This window comes from Anomaloglossus baeobatrachus, chromosome 3, assembly GCF_048569485.1.
Source record: "Anomaloglossus baeobatrachus isolate aAnoBae1 chromosome 3, aAnoBae1.hap1, whole genome shotgun sequence".
Taxonomy (NCBI): domain Eukaryota; kingdom Metazoa; phylum Chordata; class Amphibia; order Anura; family Aromobatidae; genus Anomaloglossus; species Anomaloglossus baeobatrachus.
This window is the reverse complement of record NC_134355.1, coordinates 33,330,382-33,351,941: the sequence shown is the minus strand read 5'-3', so window position 1 is coordinate 33,351,941 and position 21,560 is coordinate 33,330,382. Positions and strand designations below refer to the sequence as shown.

Genomic DNA, 21,560 nt, shown 5'->3' with positions numbered 1-21,560 from the left:
CCTCCTCGGCCAGTCTGGAGCGACGAGGATGGCGCGGCGGCAGTCGGCCCTGATCTTGCGTAACACTCTGGGCAACAGTGCCAGCGGAGGAAACACATAAGGGAGTTGAAACTGCGACCAATCCTGAACTAAGGCGTCTGCCGCCAGAGCTCTGTGATCGTGAGAACGTGCCATGAATGCCGTGACCTTGTTGTTGTGCCGGGACGCCATTAGGTCGACGTCCGGCATCCCCCAGCGGCAACAGATCTCCTGAAACACGTCCGGGTGAAGGGACCATTCCCCTGCGTCCATGCCCTGGCGACTGAGAAAATCCGCTTCCCAGTTTTCCACGCCCGGGATGTGAACTGCGGAGATGGTGGAGGCCGTGGCTTCCACCCACATCAAAATCCGCCGGACTTCCTGGAAGGCTTGCCGACTGCGTGTTCCTCCTTGGTGGTTGATGTAAGCCACCGCTGTGGAGTTGTCCGACTGAATTCGGATCTGCTTGCCTTCCAGCCACTGCTGGAACGCTTTTAGGGCCAGATACACTGCCCTGATCTCCAGAACATTGATCTGAAGTGATGACTCTTGCCGAGTCAACGTACCCTGAGCCCTGTGGTGGAGAAAAACTGCTCCCCACCCTGACAGACTCGCGTCCGTCGTGACCACCGCCCAGGATGGGGGTAGGAAGGATTTCCCCTTCGATAATGAAGTGGGATGAAGCCACCACCGAAGGGAAGCTTTGGTTGCCTGAGAGAGGGAGACGCTCCTGTCGAGGGACGTCGGCTTCCTGTCCCATTTGCGTAGGATGTCCCATTGAAGAGGACACAGGTGAAACTGCGCGAAAGGGACTGCCTCCATTGCTGCCACCATCTTCCCCAGGAAGTGCATGAGGCGCCTCAAGGGGTGTGACTGACCCTGAAGGAGAGATTGCACCCCCGTCTGTAGTGAACGCTGCTTGTTCAGCGGAAGCTTCACTATCGCTGAGAGGGTATGAAACTCCATGCCAAGATATGTCAGCGATTGGGCCGGTGTCAGATTTGACTTTGGAAAATTGATGATCCACCCGAAACTCTGGAGTCTCCAGAATAGCGGTGAGGCTGTGCTGGCATGCCTCTTGAGAGGGAGCCTTGACCAGCAGATCGTCTAAGTAAGGGATCACCGAGTGACCCTGAGAGTGGAGGACCGCCACTACTGCAGCCATGACCTTGGTGAAAACCCGTGGGGCTGTCGCCAGGCCGAACGGCAGTGCCACGAACTGAAGGTGTTCGTCTCCTATGGCGAAGCGCAGGAAGCGCTGATGCTCTGGAGCAATCGGTACGTGGAGATAAGCATCTTTGATATCGATCGATGCAAAGAAATCTCCTTGGGACATTGAGGCGATGACGGAGCGGAGGGATTCCATCCGGAACCGCCTGGTCTTTACGTGTTTGTTGAGCAGTTTTAGGTCCAGGACAGGACGGAAAGACCCGTCCTTCTTTGGAACCACAAACAGGTTGGAGTAAAAACCGTGACCCTGTTGCTGAAGAGGAACGGGGACCACCACTCCTTCTGCCTTCAGAGTGCCCAGCGCCTGCAGAAGAGCATCGGCTCGCTCGGGAGGCGGAGATGTTCTGAAAAATCGAGTCGGAGGACGAGAGCTGAACTCTATCCTGTAACCGTGAGACAGGATGTCTCTCACCCAACGGTCTTTTACCTGTGGCAGCCAAATGTCGGAAAAGCGGGAGAGCCTGCCACCGACCGAGGATGCGGTGTGAGGAGGCCGTAAGTCATGAGGAAGCCGCCTTGGTAGCGGCACCTCCAGCGGTCTTTTTAGGGCGTGACTTAGACCGCCATGGATCGGAGTTCCTCTGATCCTTCTGAGGCCTTTTGTACGAGGAGAATTGGGACCTGCCCGCACTCCGAAAGGACCGAAACCTCGACTGTCCCCTCCTCTGTTGGGGTAATTTTGGTTTGGCCTGGGGTAAGGATGTTTCCTTTCCCTTGGATTGTTTGATGATCTCATCCAGCCTCTCACCAAACAAACGGTCGCCAGAAAATGGCAAACCGGTTAAGGACTTTTTGGAAGCCGAATCTGCCTTCCATTCCCGTAGCCACAAAGCCCTGCGTATTGCCACCGAATTGTCGGCTGCAACCGCCGTACGGCTCGCAGAGTCCAGGACAGCATTAATAGCGTAGGACGCAAATGCCGACGTTTGAGAAGTTATGGACGCCACTTGCGGCGCAGACGTACGTGTGAGTGCGTCAATTTGCGCTTGACCCGCTGAGATAGCTTGGAGTGCCCATACGGCTGCGAATGCTGGAGCAAAAGACGCGCCGATAGCTTCATAGATGGATTTCAACCAGAGCTCCATCTGTCTGTCAGTGGCATCCTTGAGCGAAGCCCCATCTTCAACTGCAACTAAGGATCTAGCCGCCAGTCTGGAGATTGGAGGATCCACCTTGGGACACTGAGTCCAGCCCTTGACCACGTCAGGGGGGAAGGGATAACGTGTATCCTTAAGGCGCTTGGAAAAACGCTTATCTGGACAAACTCGGTGTTTCTGGACTGCCTCTCTGAAATCGGAGTGATCCAGAAACATACTCGTTGTATGCTTGGGGAACCTGAAACGGAATTTCTCCTGCTGAGAGGCTGACTCCTCCGCTGGAGGAGCCGAGGGAGAAATATCCAACATTTGATGTATGGACGCGATAAGATCATTCACTATGGCGTCACCATCAGGAGTATCAAGGTTGAGAGCGGCCTCAGGATCCGAATCCTGATCAGCTACCTCCGCTTCATCATACAGAGAGTCATCCCTCTGAGACCCTGAACAATGTGATGAGGTCGAGGGGATTTCCCAGCGAGCTCGCTTAGGCGGTCTGGGGCTGCGGTCCGTGTTAGAGACCTCACCCTGGGATCTATGAGACACCCCGGGGGAACATTGTTGTTCCAACTGAGGGGAACCAGGGGGCACTGATTCCACAGTGCCCATGGTCTGAGATACCTGTCTGGACTGCAAAGCTTCTAGAATCTTAGCCATAGTCTCAGAAAGTCTTTCAGTAAAAACTGCAAACTCCGTCCCTGTCACCTGGACAGTGTTAGCTGGTTGTTCCCCCTGGGCCCCCCTTAGCAGAGGCTCCGGCTGAGAAAGTGCCACAGGGGCCGAGCAGTGCACACAATGAGGGTCAGTGGAACCTGCCGGTAGCGAGGTTGTACATGCGGCGCAGGCAGCATAGTAAGCCTGTGTTTTGGCACCCCTGCTTCTTGTGGGCGCCATGCTGTTGTCTCCTTTGAGCAACACAACAGGGTATATAGCTAGAAATCAACTGTGCACCATACAGTGTAAAGTATAGCCTGTAAACATATAAACTATAATTACACTTCTGCACCAAGTGGGGCCAGCACCTGAGGTGCTGCTTACCGCCCGCTTAAAGCGGTTGTGTGGCCACCAGAATCCCTGCCTGGGTCCCCCAGAGCTTGTCTCCCCTCTGCAGCGTCCGAGGAGCTGACAGGAATGGCTGCCGGCGTCCTGAGGAGAGGAGGGAGCCGTGGGCGTGACCCAGAAAGTGCGGGAACTGGTGCCCCACTGTGCACAGTGAGGGGGGTGGAGTATGCAAAGCATGCTCCAGCCCTCAGTGCTGCCGTGCTGTACAGCGTCCCGCCCTTCCCCTGACTGGCAGGGCTGGGGGCGGGAAGAAAAAGAGACTAGGCCCAAAAGCCGGGGACTCGAGTTATAAGCGCGGCCGCCGTATAAGTGCGGTCTGCGCGGAAGTCCCCGGCGCACTAACAGTCCCAGCCGCGCCGCAGTGATAACAATGGCAGCGGCGGTCAGCGCGGTAGTCCCCATACAGCAACACACTCAGCGATGCTGCAGTGTGTAATGGCACAAACGCGGTCAGCGCCGCGGTCCCCGGTGCACTAGCACACCCAGCAATGCTGGAGTGTCGCTGTGCGCAGTCCCCACGGGGACACAGAGTACCTCAAAGTAGCAGGGCCATGTCCCTGAACGATACTCGGCTCCTATCCAGCAGAGTCCTCAGGAGCTGTGGATGAAGCACGGTCTCAGTGCCTGGAGACCGATAGGATCCCACTTCACCCAGAGCCCTAAGGGGGATGGGGAAGGAAAACAGCATGTGGGCTCCAGCCTCCGTACCCGCAATGGATACCTCAACCTTAACAACACCGCCGACAAGAGTGGGGTGAGAAGGGAGCATGCTGGGGGCCCTGTTAAGGGCCCTCTTTTCTTCCATCCGACATAGTCAGCAGCTGCTGCTGACTAATCTGTGGAGCTATGCGTGCATGTCTGCCTCCTTCGCACAAAGCAAAAAACTGAGGAGCCCGTGGGAGCACGGGGGGTGTATAGGCAGAAGGGGAGGGGCTTTACACTTTTAGTGTAATACTTTGTGCGGCCTCCGGAGGCATAGCCTATACACCCAATTGTCTGGGTCTCCCAATGGAGCGACAAAGAAAATAAAACTATCTATATCTATATATACACATCAATATATCTATATATCCACATCTCTATATCTATATATATATCTAGATGTATATATATCTACACATATATATCTACAGTATAATACAGTATATACACATCCAGTATATTTATAGTAAATGCATACCTCCTCTGCAGCCTCCTCTTTTGTAGCAAAAGCGGTGTGTCCCTCCTGCCAAAGAAACTCCCGGGTGCGGAGGAACGGCTGAGGATGTTTGAACTCCCACCTCTAAAGCAGGGGGAAAAAAAAAAATCAATTGTGGAGGCTAGTGAGGGCAATAATGGGCCACCAGTCAGCAGCTGATGGTTATACGTACCACAACGTTGCACCACTGGTTCAGCTTTATGGGGAGGTCACGATGCGACTGCACCCATTTCGCGTACGCAGGATACATCACTGCAGATTGAAAAGATTAAAGAAATGAGAAAATATATGTAAAAAAATAAAGAAAAATGCGTGTAATATAATATAATTATATATATATATATTATATATATATTATATATATATATATATATATATATATATATTATATATATATATATATATATATATATATATACACACCGTGTTTTTCCAAAAATAAGACACGGTCTTATACTTCCCTCTGATCTCTGGTGGGTGTTGCACGCCGTCCTCCCCTGCTTCTGGCTGACACACTCACACACAGGAGATCACACACACACTCATCACATCCAGCATTACACAATGCTTCCGGCCGCAGGGAATGATGGAAGGAAGTCACGTGTCCGCAGGTCCTGTAAGCTAGCATTGCGGCAGGTCCTTGCTCTCCACTGCACTGCATCTCAGGATTCTGCCAGCGAGAAGAAATTGGTGTCCCTGGATGTGGTGAGTGTGATCTGATGTTTTGTGTGTGAAATCGGATGTGTGTGGGTGTGATCGGATGTGTGTGGGTGTATGATCCACTGCAGGTCCTCCCGCTCGGCGTCTGGTAAGTATGATTGCGGGATATCTGATGTCTATAATGAAGTGTCCTGTAGTATCTTTAACTTTTTTAGCTGCACGGACAATTCATTATTGACGTGCAACTAGGCCTTATTTTCAGGGGAGGGCTTATATTTAAGCCTTGCTCTGAAAAAAAGAGAATTTTGTTTACTTACCGTAAATTCTTTTTCTTGTAGTTCCGTAATGGGAGACCCAGACCATGGGTGTTTAGCTTCTACCTCTGGAGGACACACAAAGTACTACACTAAAAAGTGTAGCTCCTCCCCCTGAGCTTATACACCCCCTGGTGAGCAGACCCAGCCAGTTTAGTGCAAAAGCTGAAGGAGAATAGCCACCCACAAGTAGAACAGAGCAATAGCCGGAACAACCGGAAACTCTGTCTACAACAACAGCCGGTGATAACACGCGGAACAAGAAAAGTGCCAACAGGCAACAGGGAGGGTGCTGGGTCTCCCATTACGGAACTACAACAAAAAGAATTTACGGTAAGTAAACAAAATTCTCTTTTTCTTTATCGTTCCTATGGGAGACCCAGACCACGGGACGTTCCAAAGCAGTCCCTGGGTGGGAAATAAACCGAACAAAGAAGTAGGCAAAACCTAACTTCACAAATGGGCGACAGCCGCCTGAAGGATGCGTCTGCCCAAGCTCGCATCTGCCGAAGCATGAGCATGCACTTGGTAGTGCTTCGAAAAGGTATGCAGGCTAGTCCAAGTGGCAGCCTGACAGACCTGCTGAGCCGTAGCCTGGTGCCTGAAAGCCCAAGAGGCACCAACAGCTCTGGTCGAATGTGCCTTGATCCCCGGCGGGGGAGGCACCTGAGAACTCTGGTAAGCGTCCGAAATGGTCGATCTGATCCAACGGGCTAAGGTCGGCTTAGAAGCAGAGAGACCCTTGCGCCGACCTGTGGTTAGCACAAAAAGAGAGGTGCACCGCCTAATAGAAGACACATAGATCCGGAGCGCCCGCACCAGATCCAGAGTATGCAGCGCTTTTTCAAAGCGATGAACAGGAGCCGGACAAAAGGAAGGTAGGGTAATGTCCTGGTTAAGGTGGAAAGGGGAGGCCACCTTAGGAAGAAAGTCCGGAGTCGGACGGAGAACCACCTTGTCTTGATGACAAACTAAAAAAGGTGACTCCGAAGAGAGCGCGGCCAAATCAGAGACTCTCCTGAGGGAAGTTATGGCCACCAGAAAAAACACTTTCTGAGAAAGACGATGCAAAGAGACCTCCCTAAGAGGCTCAAAGGGGGCTTTCTGCAAAACCATGAGAACCAAATTAAGGTCCCAGGGATCCAAGGGCCGCCGGTAAGGCGGAATGATGTGAGACGCGCCTTGCATGAAGGTGCGGACCTGAGCCAGCCGAGCGAGGCGCCGCTGGAACAGTACTGACAGAGCTGAGACTTGTCCCTTGAGAGAGTTGAGGGACAGTCCTAGCTGCAGACCGGACTGTAGAAAGGACAAAAGGGTCGGCAAGGAGAATGGCCAAGGAGGATGGTCAGTAGAGCGACACCATGACAGGAAAATTTTCCAAGTCTTGTGAAAGATCTTAGCGGAGGAAGACTTACGGGCCCGAGTCATAGTGGAGATGACTTCAGGAGGAATACCAGAAGCCGTCAAGATCCAGGACTCAAGAGCAACGCCGTCAATTTGAGAGCCGCAGAATTCAGGCGGAAAAACGGACCTTGTGAGAGTAGGTCTGGACGGTCCGGGAGATGCCACGGCATCTCTACGGACAGATGGAGCAGGTCTGGATACCAAGCTCGCCTGGGCCAGTCCGGTGCAATGAGGATGACTCTACAGCCCTCCATTCTGATCTTGCGCAGAACTCTGGGCAAGAGAGCTAGAGGGGGAAACACGTAGGACAGACGAAACTGGGACCAGTCTTGAACCAGTGCGTCCGCGGCGAATGCCTGAGGGTCGTGGGAGCGAGCGACGTAAACGGGAACCTTGTTGTTGTGACGGGATGCCATTAGGTCCACGACCGGGGTGCCCCATTTGCGGCAGATTGACTGAAACACTGCCGAGTGCAGAGACCACTCGCCACCGTCCACGGTTTGACGGCTGAGATAATCTGCCTCCCAGTTTTCCACGCCTGGGATGTGGACTGCGGATATGGTGGACTTGGAGTCCTCCGCCCATTGAAGGATGTGTTGTACCTCCAACATTACCAGGCGGCTGCGTGTCCCGCCTTGGTGATTGATGTAGGCAACCGCTGTCGCGTTGTCTGACTGGACTCGAATGTGCCTGCTCGCCAACAGGTGGTGAAAAGCTAGGAGAGCTAGAAGCACGGCTCTGGTTTCCAGCACATTGACTGGAAGGGCTGACTCGGACGGAGTCCAAGTGCCCAGCGCTCTGTGGTGGAGATATACCGCTCCCCAGCCGGATAGACTGGCATCCGTGGTGAGAATCACCCAGGACGGGGTCAGGAAGGAGCGTCCCTGGGACAGGGAGAGAGGCAGAAGCCACCACTGAAGAGAGCTCCTGGTTTGTGGCGACAGAGCCACTAACCTGTGTAAGGAGAAAGGCTGCTTGTCCCAACAGCGGAGAATATCCAGCTGCAGGGGGCGCAGATGGAACTGGGCAAAGGGAACAGCCTCCATGGATGCCACCATTTGACCCAGCACCTGCATCAACCGCCTGAGGGTATACTGGCGGGACCTCAGCAGAGAGCGCACCGCTAGCTGAAGGGACTGCTGTTTGACTAAGGGCAACTTCACAAGTGCCGTCAAGGTCTCGAACTGCATCCCTAGGTACGTGAGACTCTGGGTCGGAGTCAGAGTGGATTTGGGCAGATTGACCAGCCATGCGAATTGAGCTAGAGTGGAGAGAGTGAGCGAGACACTCCGCTGACAATCTGCGCTGGATGAAGCCTTGACTAGAAGGTCGTCCAGGTAAGGAATCACTGCCAACCCCTGGAGGTGCAGAACTGCAATCACTGCAGCCATGACCTTGGTGAATACCCGAGGGGCGGTGGCCAACCCGAAGGGAAGAGCCACGAATTGGAAATGATCTTCTCCTACTGCAAAACGTAGCCAACGCTGGTGTGATACTGCAATTGGCACATGCAGATAGGCATCTCTGATGTCGATGGATGCCAGGAAATCCCCTTGGGACATAGAGGCAATGACTGATCGCAGAGACTCCATGCGAAAGGGCCGCACCTGAACATGCTTGTTGAGAAGCTTCAGATCCAGGATGGGCCGGAAGGTACCGTCCTTTTTGGGAACCAGGAAGAGATTTGAGTAGAAACCTCTGAACCGTTCCCGAGCGGGAACCGGCACAATTACTCCATTGGCCTGCAAGGCTGCCACGGCCTGTGAGAAGGCGGTGGCCTTGAAGCAGGGAGGAGTTGAGAGAAAAAATCTGTTTGGCGGACTGGAAGAGAATTCTATCCTGTAGCCGTGGGAGATGATGTCTCTCACCCACTGATCGGAGACATGTTGAAACCAAGCGTCGCCAAAGTGGGAAAGCTTGCCACCGACTAAGGACGTTGCTGGAGCGGGCAGATAGTTACGAGGAGGCTGCCTTAGTGGCACCAGCTCCTGCGGTCTTCTGTGGACGCTCTTTTGGGCGCCAGTTGGATTTCTGGTCCTTGGCTGAGTTAGCGGACGAGGCCGAGGGCTTAGAGGATGACCAGTTGGAGGAACGAAAGGAGCAAAAGACTATATTACGTAACGGTAATGGGATTTTCCTGAGTCCACGACAGCACCCACGAGAGAGGGATCCGCCCCCTTCAGGACAGGAAACCTACAGATAAAAAGGGGCGGTCCCCCTCCCTCATCAGTTGGTTGCAGAGACCGGGAGAGGAACCGCCAAAGAATTAGTAAATAACACAGACCAAGCCCAGGACACCGAAGCGTGAGAAAAAACAAACAAAGAAAGGGCAGGGGTGTAAAGGGTGCTGTCGTGGACTCAGGAAAATCCCATTACCGGTACGTAATGTAGTCTTTTCCTTTCGTCACGACAGCACCCACGAGAGACTTAGAGAGAAGACACACCAAGGGCGGGAAAACCACGCGAAGAGCCAAGTTGCCAATGGAAGGTCAGTGGAAGAACCAAAGGCCAGCCGGCAGAGCCCGGAAAAGTGGAAGGAGAAGACCAGGCACAGCCTTACAAAACCGTTGAGGAGACATCCGCCACAGCCACCAAGTAGGAGGCCACCTCCCAGGAGAACGATCCGTCACCGAGGAGGACAGGAGAACAGGCTGCACCACAGACGCGAGGGAAACAGGAGCCCACAGCCATCGGGGCAAGGGACGGCACGATACCAGCGGAGCACAGCCGGAACCCTGAAAGACAAAAAACAAAAGACCCATCCAGCCGCCAAGGGGCCGCCGAGCGCGCCCCCCCAAGCAAGGACGCGAAGGAAGGAAGGGAGAAAGAGCACACGACGGAGAGGGGCATGAAGGGCGCAAAGGGCAGGGCGCCCAACCCTAGGGCAAGACCCCAGGGCGGAGAGCCGGTACACGGACCCCCCCAGCCGGAAGGAAGCGCACAACCCCTCAGAACCCGCAAGACGGGAGCCAAACAGGGCGCCCAGGGCAGAAACAGGCACCCGGAGGAGACCGACCGAGAGACCCATAACCCTTCCCGACAGGAGAACGGCAGAACGGAGGACAACGGAATACAGCAGACGAGGAGGCAGGAAGGGAGGCCAGGAAGAGCATCCACAGCCGACCACAAGGTTGGGTGCGGATAAGCGGCCTACAGCGCAGCAAGGACGGGAAGGCAGCAACGCCCCGACAAAAAACACCAGTAAGGGGAGTCCTGAGACGCGGGGGGGGGGGACTCCGCGACAGGAGGGCTGGCCGGGACGGAAGAACTCAGGTGCCCGGGACAAGCACACCACCAGGAGGGAGAACCAGGGACGGCAGGGCTGGAAGGGAGCAGAAAGGAACACCAAAAGCGAAGCAGGAAGCAAGGCCAGGGAGGCGCAAGGCGGCAGACCAGAACACAGGCCCCGGCGGTCCAAAGGCCACCGAGGCCCGGAGGCACAGAGGCCAAGAGACCCCGAGGCCAAGAGGCACAGAGGCCAAGAGGCACAGAGGCCAAGAGGCACAGAGGCCAAGAGGCACAGAGGGCAGATGCACAGAGGGGCAGATGCACAGAGGGCCAGAGACACAGAGGGCCAGAGACACAGAGGGCCAGAGACACAGAGGGCCAGAGACACAGAGGGCCAGAGGCACAGAAGCCCAGAGGCACAGAAGCCCAGAGGCACAGAAGCCCAGAGGCACAGAAGCCCAGAGGCACAGAAGCCCAGAGGCACCGAAGCCCAGAGGCACCGAAGCCCAGAGGCACCGAAGCCCAGGGCCACCGAAGCCCAGAGGCACAGACGGCCAGAGACCAAGAGGCCCAGAGGCAAGAGACACAAAGGCCGAGAGGCACAGAGGCCAAGAGGCACAGAGGCCAAGAGGCACAGAGGCCAAGAGGCACAGAGGCCAAGAGGCACAGAGGCCAAGAGGCACAGAGGGCAGGAGGCCAGGAGACACAGAGGGCAGGAGACACAGAGGCCCGAGCTCAGGAGGCACAGAAGCATGAGGCCAGGAGGCACAGAGGCACGGGGCCCCGAAGCCCAAGGCCGGGAGAGGTCCAGAGGCCAGGAAGCCACAGAGGCTAAGAAGCCACAAAGGCCATAAAGGCCAGGAGGCCCAGAGACCAGGAAGGCCGGAGGCCAGGAGGTAAGGAAGTACAGAGACCAGGAAGCACGAGACCAGGAGGCAACAGAGGCATGCGGCCAGGAAGCACGAGGCACAGAGGCCCGAGGCCAGGAGGCACCGAGGCCAGAAGGCACCGAGGCCAGGAGGCAGAGAAGCCCGAGGCCAGGAGGCAGAGAAGCCCGAGTCCAGGAGACAGAGAGGCCTGAGGCCAGGAGGCACAGAGGCCCGAGGCCAGGAGGCACAGAGGCCCAAGACCAGGAGGCACCGAGGGACAGAGGCACGAGGACAGGAATCACGAGGCCAGGAATCACGAGGCCAGGAATCACGAGGCCCGGAGCACGAGGCCAGGAAGTACGAAGCCAAGGAGCATGAGGCCAGGAGGCACCGAGGACCAAGGCCCCGAAGCACAGAAGCCCGAAGGCACAGAGGCCAAGAGGCACAGAAGCCAAGAGGCACAGAGGCCACACAGGCAGAGGCCACACAGACACAGAGGCCACACAGACACCGAGGCCACACAGACACCGAGGCCACACAGACGCCGAGGCCACACAGACGCCGAGGCCACACGGGCGCCGAGGCCACACGGGCGCAGAGGCCACACGGGCGCAGAGGCCACACGGGCGCAGAGGCCACACGGGCGCAGAGGCCACACGGGCGCAGAGGCCAAAACAGGCACAGAGGCCAAAACAGGCACAGAGGCCAAAACAGGCACAGAGGCCAACCGGCACAGAGGCCAACCGGCACAGAGGCCAACCGGCACCGAGGCAAAACAGGCACCGAGGCAAAACAGGCATAAGGGCCACAGAAGCCAGGAGGCCCCGAGGCCACAAAAGCCAGGAGGCTAGGAGGCCACAGAAGCCAAGAGGCCCAGAGGCCACAGGCCCAGAGCCACAGAAGCCAGGAGGCCACAGAAGCCAGGAGGCCCAGAGGCCCAGCAGCCCAGAGGCCCGGAGGCCACAGAAGGCCAGAGGCCCGGAGGCCACACAGGCCCGGAGGCCACAGAGGCCAGGAGGTCACCGGGGTCAGGCGGCCACAGAGGCCAGGCGGCCACAGAGGCCAGGCGGCCACAGAGGCCAGGAGGACACCGAGGCCAGGAGGACACCGAGGCCAGGAGGACACCGAGGCCAGGAGGACACCGAGGCCAGGAGGACACCGAGGCCAGGAGGACACCGAGGCCAGGAGGACACCGAGGCCAGGAGGACACCGAGGCCAGGAGGACACCGAGGCCAGGAGGACACCGAGGCCAGGAGGACACCGAGGCCAGGAGGACACCGAGGCCAGGAGGACACCGAGGCCAGGAGGACACCGAGGCCAGGAGGACACCGAGGCCAGGAGGACACCGAGGCCAGGAGGACACCGAGGCCAGGAGGACACCGAGGCCAGGAGGACACCGAGGCCAGGAGGACACCGAGGCCAGGAGGACACCGAGGCCAGGAGGACACCGAGGCCAGGAGGACACCGAGGCCAGGAGGACACCGAGGCCAGGAGGACACCGAGGCCAGGAGGACACCGAGGCCAGGAGGACACCGAGGCCAGGAGGACACCGAGGCCAGGAGGACACAGAGGCCAGGAGGACACAGAGGCCAGGAGGACACAGAGGCCAGGAGGACACAGAGGCCAGGAGGACACAGAGGCCAGGAGAACACAGAGGCCAGGAGAACACAGAGGCCAGGAGGACACAGAGGCCAGGAGGACACAGAGGCCAGGAGGACACAGAGGCCACAGGGGTCAAGAGGGCACAGAGCCACAGGGGTCAAGAGGTCACAGAGCCACAGGGGCAGAAGGACACAGAGGCCAGGAGTCCACAGAGGCCAGGAGGCCACAGGGGCCAGAAGTCCACAGAGGCCAGGAGGCCACAGGGGCCAGAAGTCCACAGAGGCCAGGAGGCCACAGAGGCCAGGAGGCCACAGGGGCCCGGAGGCCACAGGACCCAGGAGTCCACAGGGGCCCAGGAGCCCACAGAGGCCCAGAGGCCACAGATCACAGACCAGGAGAGCACCCCAGCGCACATCCCAGTGCAGACACCACCCGGACGCCGTCCACAGGGAGCAGAGGCGGCCAGGAAATCCACAACAGGTGAGACGCCGACGGCAGAGGGACCGCTACCCCGAAAAGGACCAACCCCGGAAAGGAAGGCAGGGGGAAGGGCTGGTAGAGACCCACATCCGAGCCCCCCCTAGCCGCAGGAGCAGGAGTACTGCCGAGCTACCGACGGGGAGACAGAGCGCGGACGCGGCAGGCCCCGAACAGCAGCTGTGAAGACGCAGGCACGCGTCAGGGAGAGGCTCCGGCCCGCCGACAGACATCAACTCACCCACAGCGTCCGGCTCAGGATGGAGGGGAACACGGGCTTCACCAGGAACCTTCCCGGCCGCTCCCCCGGAAGCGCTCCTGTGTACTTCCGGGTCACTGCAGCAGGGAGCGCGCGCCGACGCGGCAGGGCCCCCCCCGCTGCGCACATGACGTCCGGAAGAAGCATGCTCTGCTGCAGGCGTCATATCCCTGGAGGCAAAGCCGGACCAAAGGAAAGAGGACGAGGTGCACCGGAGGACGGAGTCCACGAGGGGAGCTCCACCGACCGTGCTTCTGGACCCTGAGCTCCGCCGTTCCCTCGGAGACCGCACGGACTCAACCGGACCCAGGTACTGTAGGTTCCTCTCCATGCAGGACAGGAAACCAAATGATGAGGGAGGGGGACCGCCCCTTTTTATCTGTAGGTTTCCTGTCCTGAAGGGGGCGGATCCCTCTCTCGTGGGTGCTGTCGTGACGAAAGGAAAACCTCGACTGATTCCTACCCTGGGCAGGTTTCCTGGCTTTGGTTTGTGATATGGAAGTAATCTTCCCGCCAGTTGCTTCCTTAATAATTTCATCCAGCTGTTCTCCGAACAGCCGGGACCCAGCAAAAGGGAGCCCAGCAAGGTACTTCTTTGAAGAAGCATCTGCCTTCCACTCTCGAAGCCACAAGATTCTGCGGATAGTGAGGGAATTAGCCGAAGCCACCGCAGTGCGGTGAGAAGCCTCCAGCATGGCAGACATGGCATAGGATGAAAAGGCCGAAGCTTGGGAAGTTAAGGCAACCATTTCTGGCATAGATTCCCTGGTGAGGGGATGCATCTCCTCTAGAGAAGCAAAGATGGCTTTGAGAGCCCACACTGCTGCAAAAGTCGGAGAAAACGCAGCCCCCGCCGCTTCATACACGGATTTGACCAGAAGGTCAATCTGGCGGTCAGTGGAATCCTTAAGGGAAGTGCCATCAGCCACCGAAACAACGGTCCGGGCTGCGAGCCTAGACACCGGAGGGTCTACCTTTGGGGAGTCAGCCCACTCCTTGACCACCTCAGGTGGAAAGGGAAAATGGTCATCAGAACCACGCTTTGGGAAGCGTTTGTCAGGTTTGGTCACAGCGGCCTGAAAACTGGAGTGGTTAAAGAACACACTTTTTGCTTTCTTAGGCAAGGTAAACTGGTGCTTTTCTGCCAGAGAGGGTTGCTCCTCTGATACTGGCGGATTGAGGTCCAGTACAGAATTAATAGAAGCAATCAAGTCACTAATATCTGAGTCACTTTCGGACAGATCAATGGGGTACATGGAGTTAGCCTCCGAGCCCCCTGTTAAGGCATCCTCCTCATCCTGCGAGTCAGCTCTGGAATCAGAGCCACGGGAGGAGGAGGGAGAGGGAACCCTGCGTCTCTTCTCAGGAGGACGGGGTCTGGGCCCTGATGATGAATCCTCTGTGAGCTCCGGTCCTGAGACACCCCTAGCAGCCGAGGCACCCTGTGAAGGGGGCTGATGCATATTCATCAGAGTCCTGGACAGAAGTCCCATGGACTCAGCAAAGGACTGGGAGATAGACCTAGAAAAGGATTCTACCCAAGCCGGGGGTTCAGCCACAGGAGCAGGGGCAGCCTGAGAGACCACTGGGGGTGAGACTCCAGGCTGTGGCACCGCCAAGTTAGAGCAGGCATCACAATGTGGATAGGTGCTCGGTTCAGGCAGCAGGAGCTTACATGCAGCGCATACAGCATAAAGGTTTGGGGCCTTGCTCCTCGTGTGAGACATGCTGCTGGAGTGGGGGCTCTGCCAGAGAATGACCCCCAGAGAGTATATACAGAGGTCCACAACTGGAGACCGGTTGTGGCTTACCAGACCGCTGGAGCGGTGTTGTGTGCCCTCCAGATCCCGAAGCCCGGACCCTTAAGCACAGCACCTCAGCAGGGATGCTGCAGGCCAGCGCTGCAATGACTGATCGCAGAGAGAACGCTGAAAAAATGGCCGCCGGAGCGAAGAGAGGGGGCGGGACTTTCTTGAGGAGCGGGATCTGGAGGGCCATAGAGACCTACAGGGGAGGGGACACACACTGCAGTGGGGAGTGTCCCTCCCCTGTACAGAACGGCCGCCGGGAGGAGCCGAGCCTGTCCCTCTGCATGAGTGACATGCGAGGGCAGTGAAACAGAAACTAGGCCTCCGGCGAAGCCGGGGCCTAAATTTGAGCGGCGCGGCCGACGCGCAGGCACCATCGGCGTGGTTCTCAGGCGACAGCTAGAGAACCCGCCGGAAATGTCAGTAAACACAATAAGCACACTCTCCCTCAACAATAAAGTACAGGGACCCCGAAATATAAACGTCTCAGGTACTTAGCTTCTGAGACGCAGAGGGATGAGTGCTCCGTCCAGCAGGGTCCTTAAGGGCTGCGGATGGAGACCAGTCTCCTGCCAAGCATGGAGACCGTGCTGGCTCCCACTTCAAGCCAGAGCCCAGGAGGGATGGTGAAGGAGCACGGCATGTAAGGCTCCAGCCTAGGAATCAACCTTACAACACCGCCGACACAGTGGGGTGAGAAGGGACATGCCGGGGGTCCAGACGTGGACCCGTACTTCTTCATCTCGTTCCGAAAGGAAAAAAATCATATGAGAATGCATGTGTGGATGTATGCCTCCTGAACACAAAGCGATAAACTGGCTGGGTCTGCTCACCAGGGGGGTATAAGCTCAGGGGGAGGAGCTACACTTTTAAGTGTAGTACTTTGTGTGTCCTCCAGAGGTAGAAGCTAAACACCCATGGTCTGGGTCTCCCATAGGAATGATAAAGAAATGCTGAAAATCCCTGCTAGGGCTTATTTTTGGGGGAGGTCTTATTTTTGGAAAAACAGGGTATATATAAACACATATGCACATACACAGTGCCTTGCAAAAGTATTCACCCCTCTTTGGCGTTATTTTTCAGTTTTGCTACTTCACAATCTGGAATTTCACTTATTTTTAGGGTTTTCATCAGTTCATGTAAAGAACATTCCAACAACTATGAACATTTGTTTTTTATTTTATTGTGAAGAAAACAACAAATAGGAGAAAATAACTGAAAATTTCAGTGTGCATAACTATTCACCCCCCTAAAGTCAGTACTCTGTAGAGCCTCCTTTCGCTGCAATTACAGCTGCAATTCACATTGGCTGAGTTTTCCACTTTTTGCCCATTCCTCTAGGCAAAACCGCTCCAGCTCCTTCTCCTCCTCTGGTGAGCAGCGATCTTCAGCTCTGACCTCAGATTCTCCATTGGATTAAGGTCTGGGCTGTGACTCGGCCGCTCCAATACATTTTCACGTTTCACCTTACACCCCTCCAGTGTGGCTTTAGCAGTATACTTTGTGTCATTGTCTTGTTGGAAGGTGAAACCTCCGTCCCACTCTCAAATCACTGAAAGAAGGGAATTTTGTTTACTTACCGTAAATTCCTTTTCTTCTAGCTCCAATTGGGAGACCCAGACAATTGGGTGTATAGCTACTGCCTCCGGAGGCCGCACAAAGTACTACACTTAAAAGTGTAAGGCCCCTCCCCTTCTGGCTATACACCCCCCCGTGGGAGCACGGGTCCCTCAGTTTTAGTGCAAAAGCAAGAAGGAGGAAAGCCAATAACTGTTTCAAAAACAAATTCAATCCGATAAACAATATCGGAGAACGTAACTTATCAACATGAACAACATGTGCACCCGAAAAACAAATACCCTAAGAAAAAACAGGGCGGGTGCTGGGTCTCCCAATTGGAGCTAGAAGAAAAGGAATTTACGGTAAGTAAACAAAATTCCCTTCTTCTTTTTCGCTCCTAATTGGGAGACCCAGACAATTGGGACGTCCAAAAGCAGTCCCTGGGTGGGTAAAAGAATACCTCGTGATCGGGCTGTCAGGCAGCCCTTTCTTAAAGGTGGGCCACCGCCGCCTGCAGGACTTGTCTACCTAGGCTGGCATCCGCCGAAGCGTAGGTATGCACCTGATAATGCTTGGTAAAAGTGTGCAGACTCGACCAGGTAGCCGCCTGGCACACCTGCTGAGCCGTAGCCTGATGCCGTAATGCCCAGGACGCACCCACGGCTCTGGTAGAATGGGCCTTCAGTCCAGAAGGAGTCGGAAGCCCAGCAGAACGGTAGGCGTGAAGAATTGGTTCCTTGATCCACCGCGCAAGGGTGGATTTGGAAGCTTGCGACCCTTTATGCTGACCAGCGACCAGGATAAAGAGTGCATCCGAACGGCGCAGAGGCGCCGTGCGGGAAATGTAGATCCTGAGTGCTCTCACCAGGTCCAACAGATGCAAACCCTTTTCAAATTGGTGAACTGGATGCGGACACAAAGATGGTAAAGTGATATCCTGATTGAGATGAAAGGAAGATACCACCTTGGGAAGAAACTCTGGAATTGGACGCAGTACTACCTTGTCTTGGTGAAACACCAGGAAGGGAGATTTGCAAGATAACGCCGCCAGCTCTGACACTCTCCGAAGAGACGTGACCGCCACCAGAAAAGCCACTTTCTGTGAAAGCCGAGAAAAGGAAATCTCCTTCATAGGCTCGAAAGGTGGCTTCTGGAGAGCAATTAGAACCTTGTTCAGATCCCAGGGTTCCAATGGCCGCTTGTAAGGGGGAACGATATGACAAACCCCTTGCAGGAACGTGCGTACCTTAGGAAGTCGCGCCAGGCGCTTCTGAAAGAATACGGATAGCGCAGAGACTTGTCCTTTAAGGGAGCTAAGCGACAAACCTTTTTCCAACCCAGACTGCAGGAAGGAAAGAAAAATAGGCAATGCAAATGGCCAGGGAGAAACTCCCTGAGCAGAGCACCAAGATAAGAATATCTTCCACGTTCTGTGGTAGATCTTGGCGGAGGATGGTTTCCTAGCCTGTCTCATGGTGGCAACAACATCATGAGATAAACCTGAGGCCCCTAGGATCCAGGACTCAATGGCCACACAGTCAGGTTCAGGGCCGCAGAATTCAGATGGAAAAACGGCCCTTGAGACAGCAAGTCTGGACGGCCTGGTAGCGCCCACGGTTGTCCTACCGTGAGATGCCACAGATCCGGGTACCACGACCTCCTTGGCCAGTCTGGAGCGACGAGAATGGCGCAACGGCAGTCGGACCTGATTTTGCGGAGCACTCTGGGCAACAATGCCAGAGGTGGGAACACATAAGGTAGTCGGAACTGCGACCAATCCTGAACTAAGGCGTCTGCCGCCAGAGCTCGGTGATCGTGAGACCGTGCCATGAAAACCGGGACCTTGTTGTTGTGCCGTGACGCCATCAGGTCGACGTCCGGCATCCCCCAGCGGCAACAGATCTCCTGAAACACGTCCGGGTGAAGGGACCATTCCCCTGCGTCCATGCCCTGGCGACTGAGAAAGTCTGCTTCCCAGTTTTCCACGCCTGGGATGTGAACTGCGGATATGGTGGATGCTGTGTTTTCCACCCACGTCAGAATCCGCCGGACTTCTTGAAAGGCTTGCCGACTGCGTGTTCCCCCTTGGTGGTTGATGTACGCCACCGCTGTGGAATTGTCCGACTGAATCCGGATCTGCTTGCCCTCCAGCCACTGTTGGAAGGCTCGCAGAGCAAGATAGACGGCTCTGATTTCCAGAACATTGATCTGAAGGGTGGACTCTCTCTGAGTCCACGTACCCTGAGCCCTGTGGTGAAGAAACACTGCTCCCCACCCTGATAGGCTCGCATCTGTCGTGACCACCGCCCAGGATGGGGGTAGGAACGACTTTCCTTTTGACAATGAGGTGGGAAGAAGCCACCATCGGAGAGAGTCCTTGGCTGCCTGAGAGAGGGAGACATCCCTGTCGAGGGACGTCGACTTCCCGTCCCATTGGCGGAGAATGTCCCATTGTAGAGGGCGCAGATGAAACTGCGCGAAAGGGACTGCTTCCATTGCTGCCACCATCTTCCCTAGGAAATGCATGAGGCGCCTCAAGGAGTGGGACTGGTTCTGCAGGAGAGATTGCACCCCTGTCTGCAGAGAGCACTGCTTGTCCAGTGGAAGCTTCACTATCGCTGAGAGAGTATGAAACTCCATGCCAAGATATGTTAGTGATTGGGTCGGGGTTAGATTTGACTTTGAAAAGTTGATAATCCACCCGAAACTCTGGAGAGTCTTAAGTGCCACGTCCAGACTGTGTTGGCATGCCTCTTGAGAGGGTGCCTTTATAAGTAGATCGTCCAAATACGGGATCACGGAGTGACCCTGCGAGTGCAGGACAGCTACTACTGCTGCCATGACCTTGGTGAAGACCCGAGGGGCTGTTGCCAGCCCGAAAGGTAACGCTACGAACTGCAGGTGTTCGCTTTCTATAACGAAGCGTAGAAAACGCTGATGCTCTGGCGCAATCGGCACGTGAAGATAAGCATCTTTGATGTCTATTGATGCTAAAAAATCTCCTTGAGACATTGAGGCTATGACGGAGCGTAGAGATTCCATCCGGAACCTCCTGGTTTTTACGTGTTTGTTGAGCAACTTTAGATCCAGGACGGGCCGAAAGGACCCGTCCTTCTTTGGCACCACAAACAGATTGGAGTAAAAACCGTGACCTTGTTCCTGAAGAGGAACGGAAGTCACCACTCCTTCCGCCTTTAGAGCGGCCACCGCCTGCAGCAGAGCATCGGCTCGGTCGGGCGGTGGGGAAGTTCTGAAGAAACGAGTTGGAGGACGAGAGCTGAACTCCATCCTGTACCCGTGAGACAGAATGTCCCTCACCCAACGGTCTTTGACCTGTGACAGCCAAATGTCGCCAAAGCGGGAGAGCCTGCCACCGACCGAGGATGCGGAGAGAGGAGGCTGAAAGTCATGAGGAAGCCGTCTTGGTAACGGTTCTTCCTGCTGTCTTTTTTGGGCGTGACTGAGTCCGCCAAGAATCTGAGCCTCTCTGATCCTTTTGAGTCCTTTTGGACGAGGAGAATTGGGACCTGCCTGAGCCTCGAAAGGACCGAAAACCAGACTGACCCCTCCTTTGTTGGGGCTTGTTTTGTCTGTGTTGAGGTAAGGATGAGTCCTTACCCTTGGAGTGTTTAATGATTTCATCCAAACGCTCCCCAAACAATCGGTCACGAGAAAAAGGCAAACTGGTTAAGCACTTCTTGGAAGCAGAATCTGCCTTCCATTCTCTCAACCACAGGGCTCTGCGCAAAACCACGGAGTTGGCTGACGCCACCGCCGTACGGCTCGTAGAGTCCAGGACAGCATTAATCGCGTAAGACGCGAATGCAGACATTTGAGAGGTCAATGGTGCCACCTGCGGGGCAGATGTACGTGTGACCGAGTCGACTTGTATAAGCCCAGCTGAAATGGCTTGGAGTGCCCATACGGCTGCAAAAGCTGGCGCCAACGACGCTCCAATAGCTTCATAGATGGATTTCAGCCAGAGCTCCATCTGCCTGTCAGTGGCATCTTTAAGTGCCGCTCCATCTTCTACTGCAACTAAAGATCTAGCTGCAAGCCTGGAGATTGGAGGGTCCACCTTGGGACACTGGGTCCAACCCTTGACCACGTCAGGGGGAAAAGGATAGCGTGTATCTTTAAGCCGTTTAGAAAACCGCTTCTCAGGATAAGCGTGGTGTTTCTGGATTGCATCTCTAAAGTCAGAGTGGTCCAGAAAAGTGCTTAATTTACGCTTGGGATATCTGAAATGGAATTTCTCCTGCTGTGAAGCTGCCTCCTCCGCAGGAGGAGCTGGCGGGGAAATATCTAACATCCTATTGATGGACGCTATAAGATCATTCACTATGGCGTCACCATCCGGTGTATCCAGATTGAGAGCGGTCCCAGGATCAGAATCTTGATCAGTTACATCCGCCTCATCGCCCATAGATTCGTCCCGCTGGGATCCTGACCAGTGAGACGAAGTTGAGGGCCCCTCATAACGAGCCCGCTTAGGTTGTCTGGGACTGTTGTCTGAGTCAGAATCGTCACCCTGGGGTGCATGTGACACCCCCGGAGCTTGGAAGTGTTCCAGCTGAGGGGGACCAGGGAGCAATGATGCCACAGTGTCCATGGTCTGAGTTACTGGTCTAGACTGCAATGTTTCAAGAATCTTTGACATGGTCATAGACAATCTGTCAGCAAAAGCTGCAAACTCCGTTCCTGTCACCTGGACAGCATTCACAGGTGGTACACTCTGGGTCACGTCCAGCAGAGGCCCCGGCTGTGCAAGTTG

The 21,560-nt window shown here is 55.6% G+C and overlaps 1 protein-coding gene and 1 long non-coding RNA gene across 5 annotated transcripts in view; one reads left to right on the top strand and one right to left on the bottom strand.

Annotated features, from left to right (window-relative positions):
• Nucleotides 1–21,560, bottom strand: part of EPRS1 (glutamyl-prolyl-tRNA synthetase 1) — a 263,373-nt gene that overhangs the window by 54,624 nt on the left and 187,189 nt on the right. For all 4 annotated transcript variants that reach the window (XM_075339114.1, XM_075339116.1, XM_075339115.1 and 1 more), the window contains 2 exons: nt 4,778–4,857; nt 4,588–4,689 (listed from right to left, as the gene is read on the bottom strand). In XM_075339114.1, the coding sequence (XP_075195229.1) occupies nt 4,588–4,689; nt 4,778–4,857 (182 nt within the window). The remainder of the gene's footprint in view (nt 1–4,587; nt 4,690–4,777; nt 4,858–21,560) is intronic.
• LOC142295971 (uncharacterized) overlaps nt 1–21,560 on the top strand; it is a 225,153-nt gene that overhangs the window by 89,814 nt on the left and 113,779 nt on the right. The gene's annotated exons all lie outside the window — the stretch shown is intronic.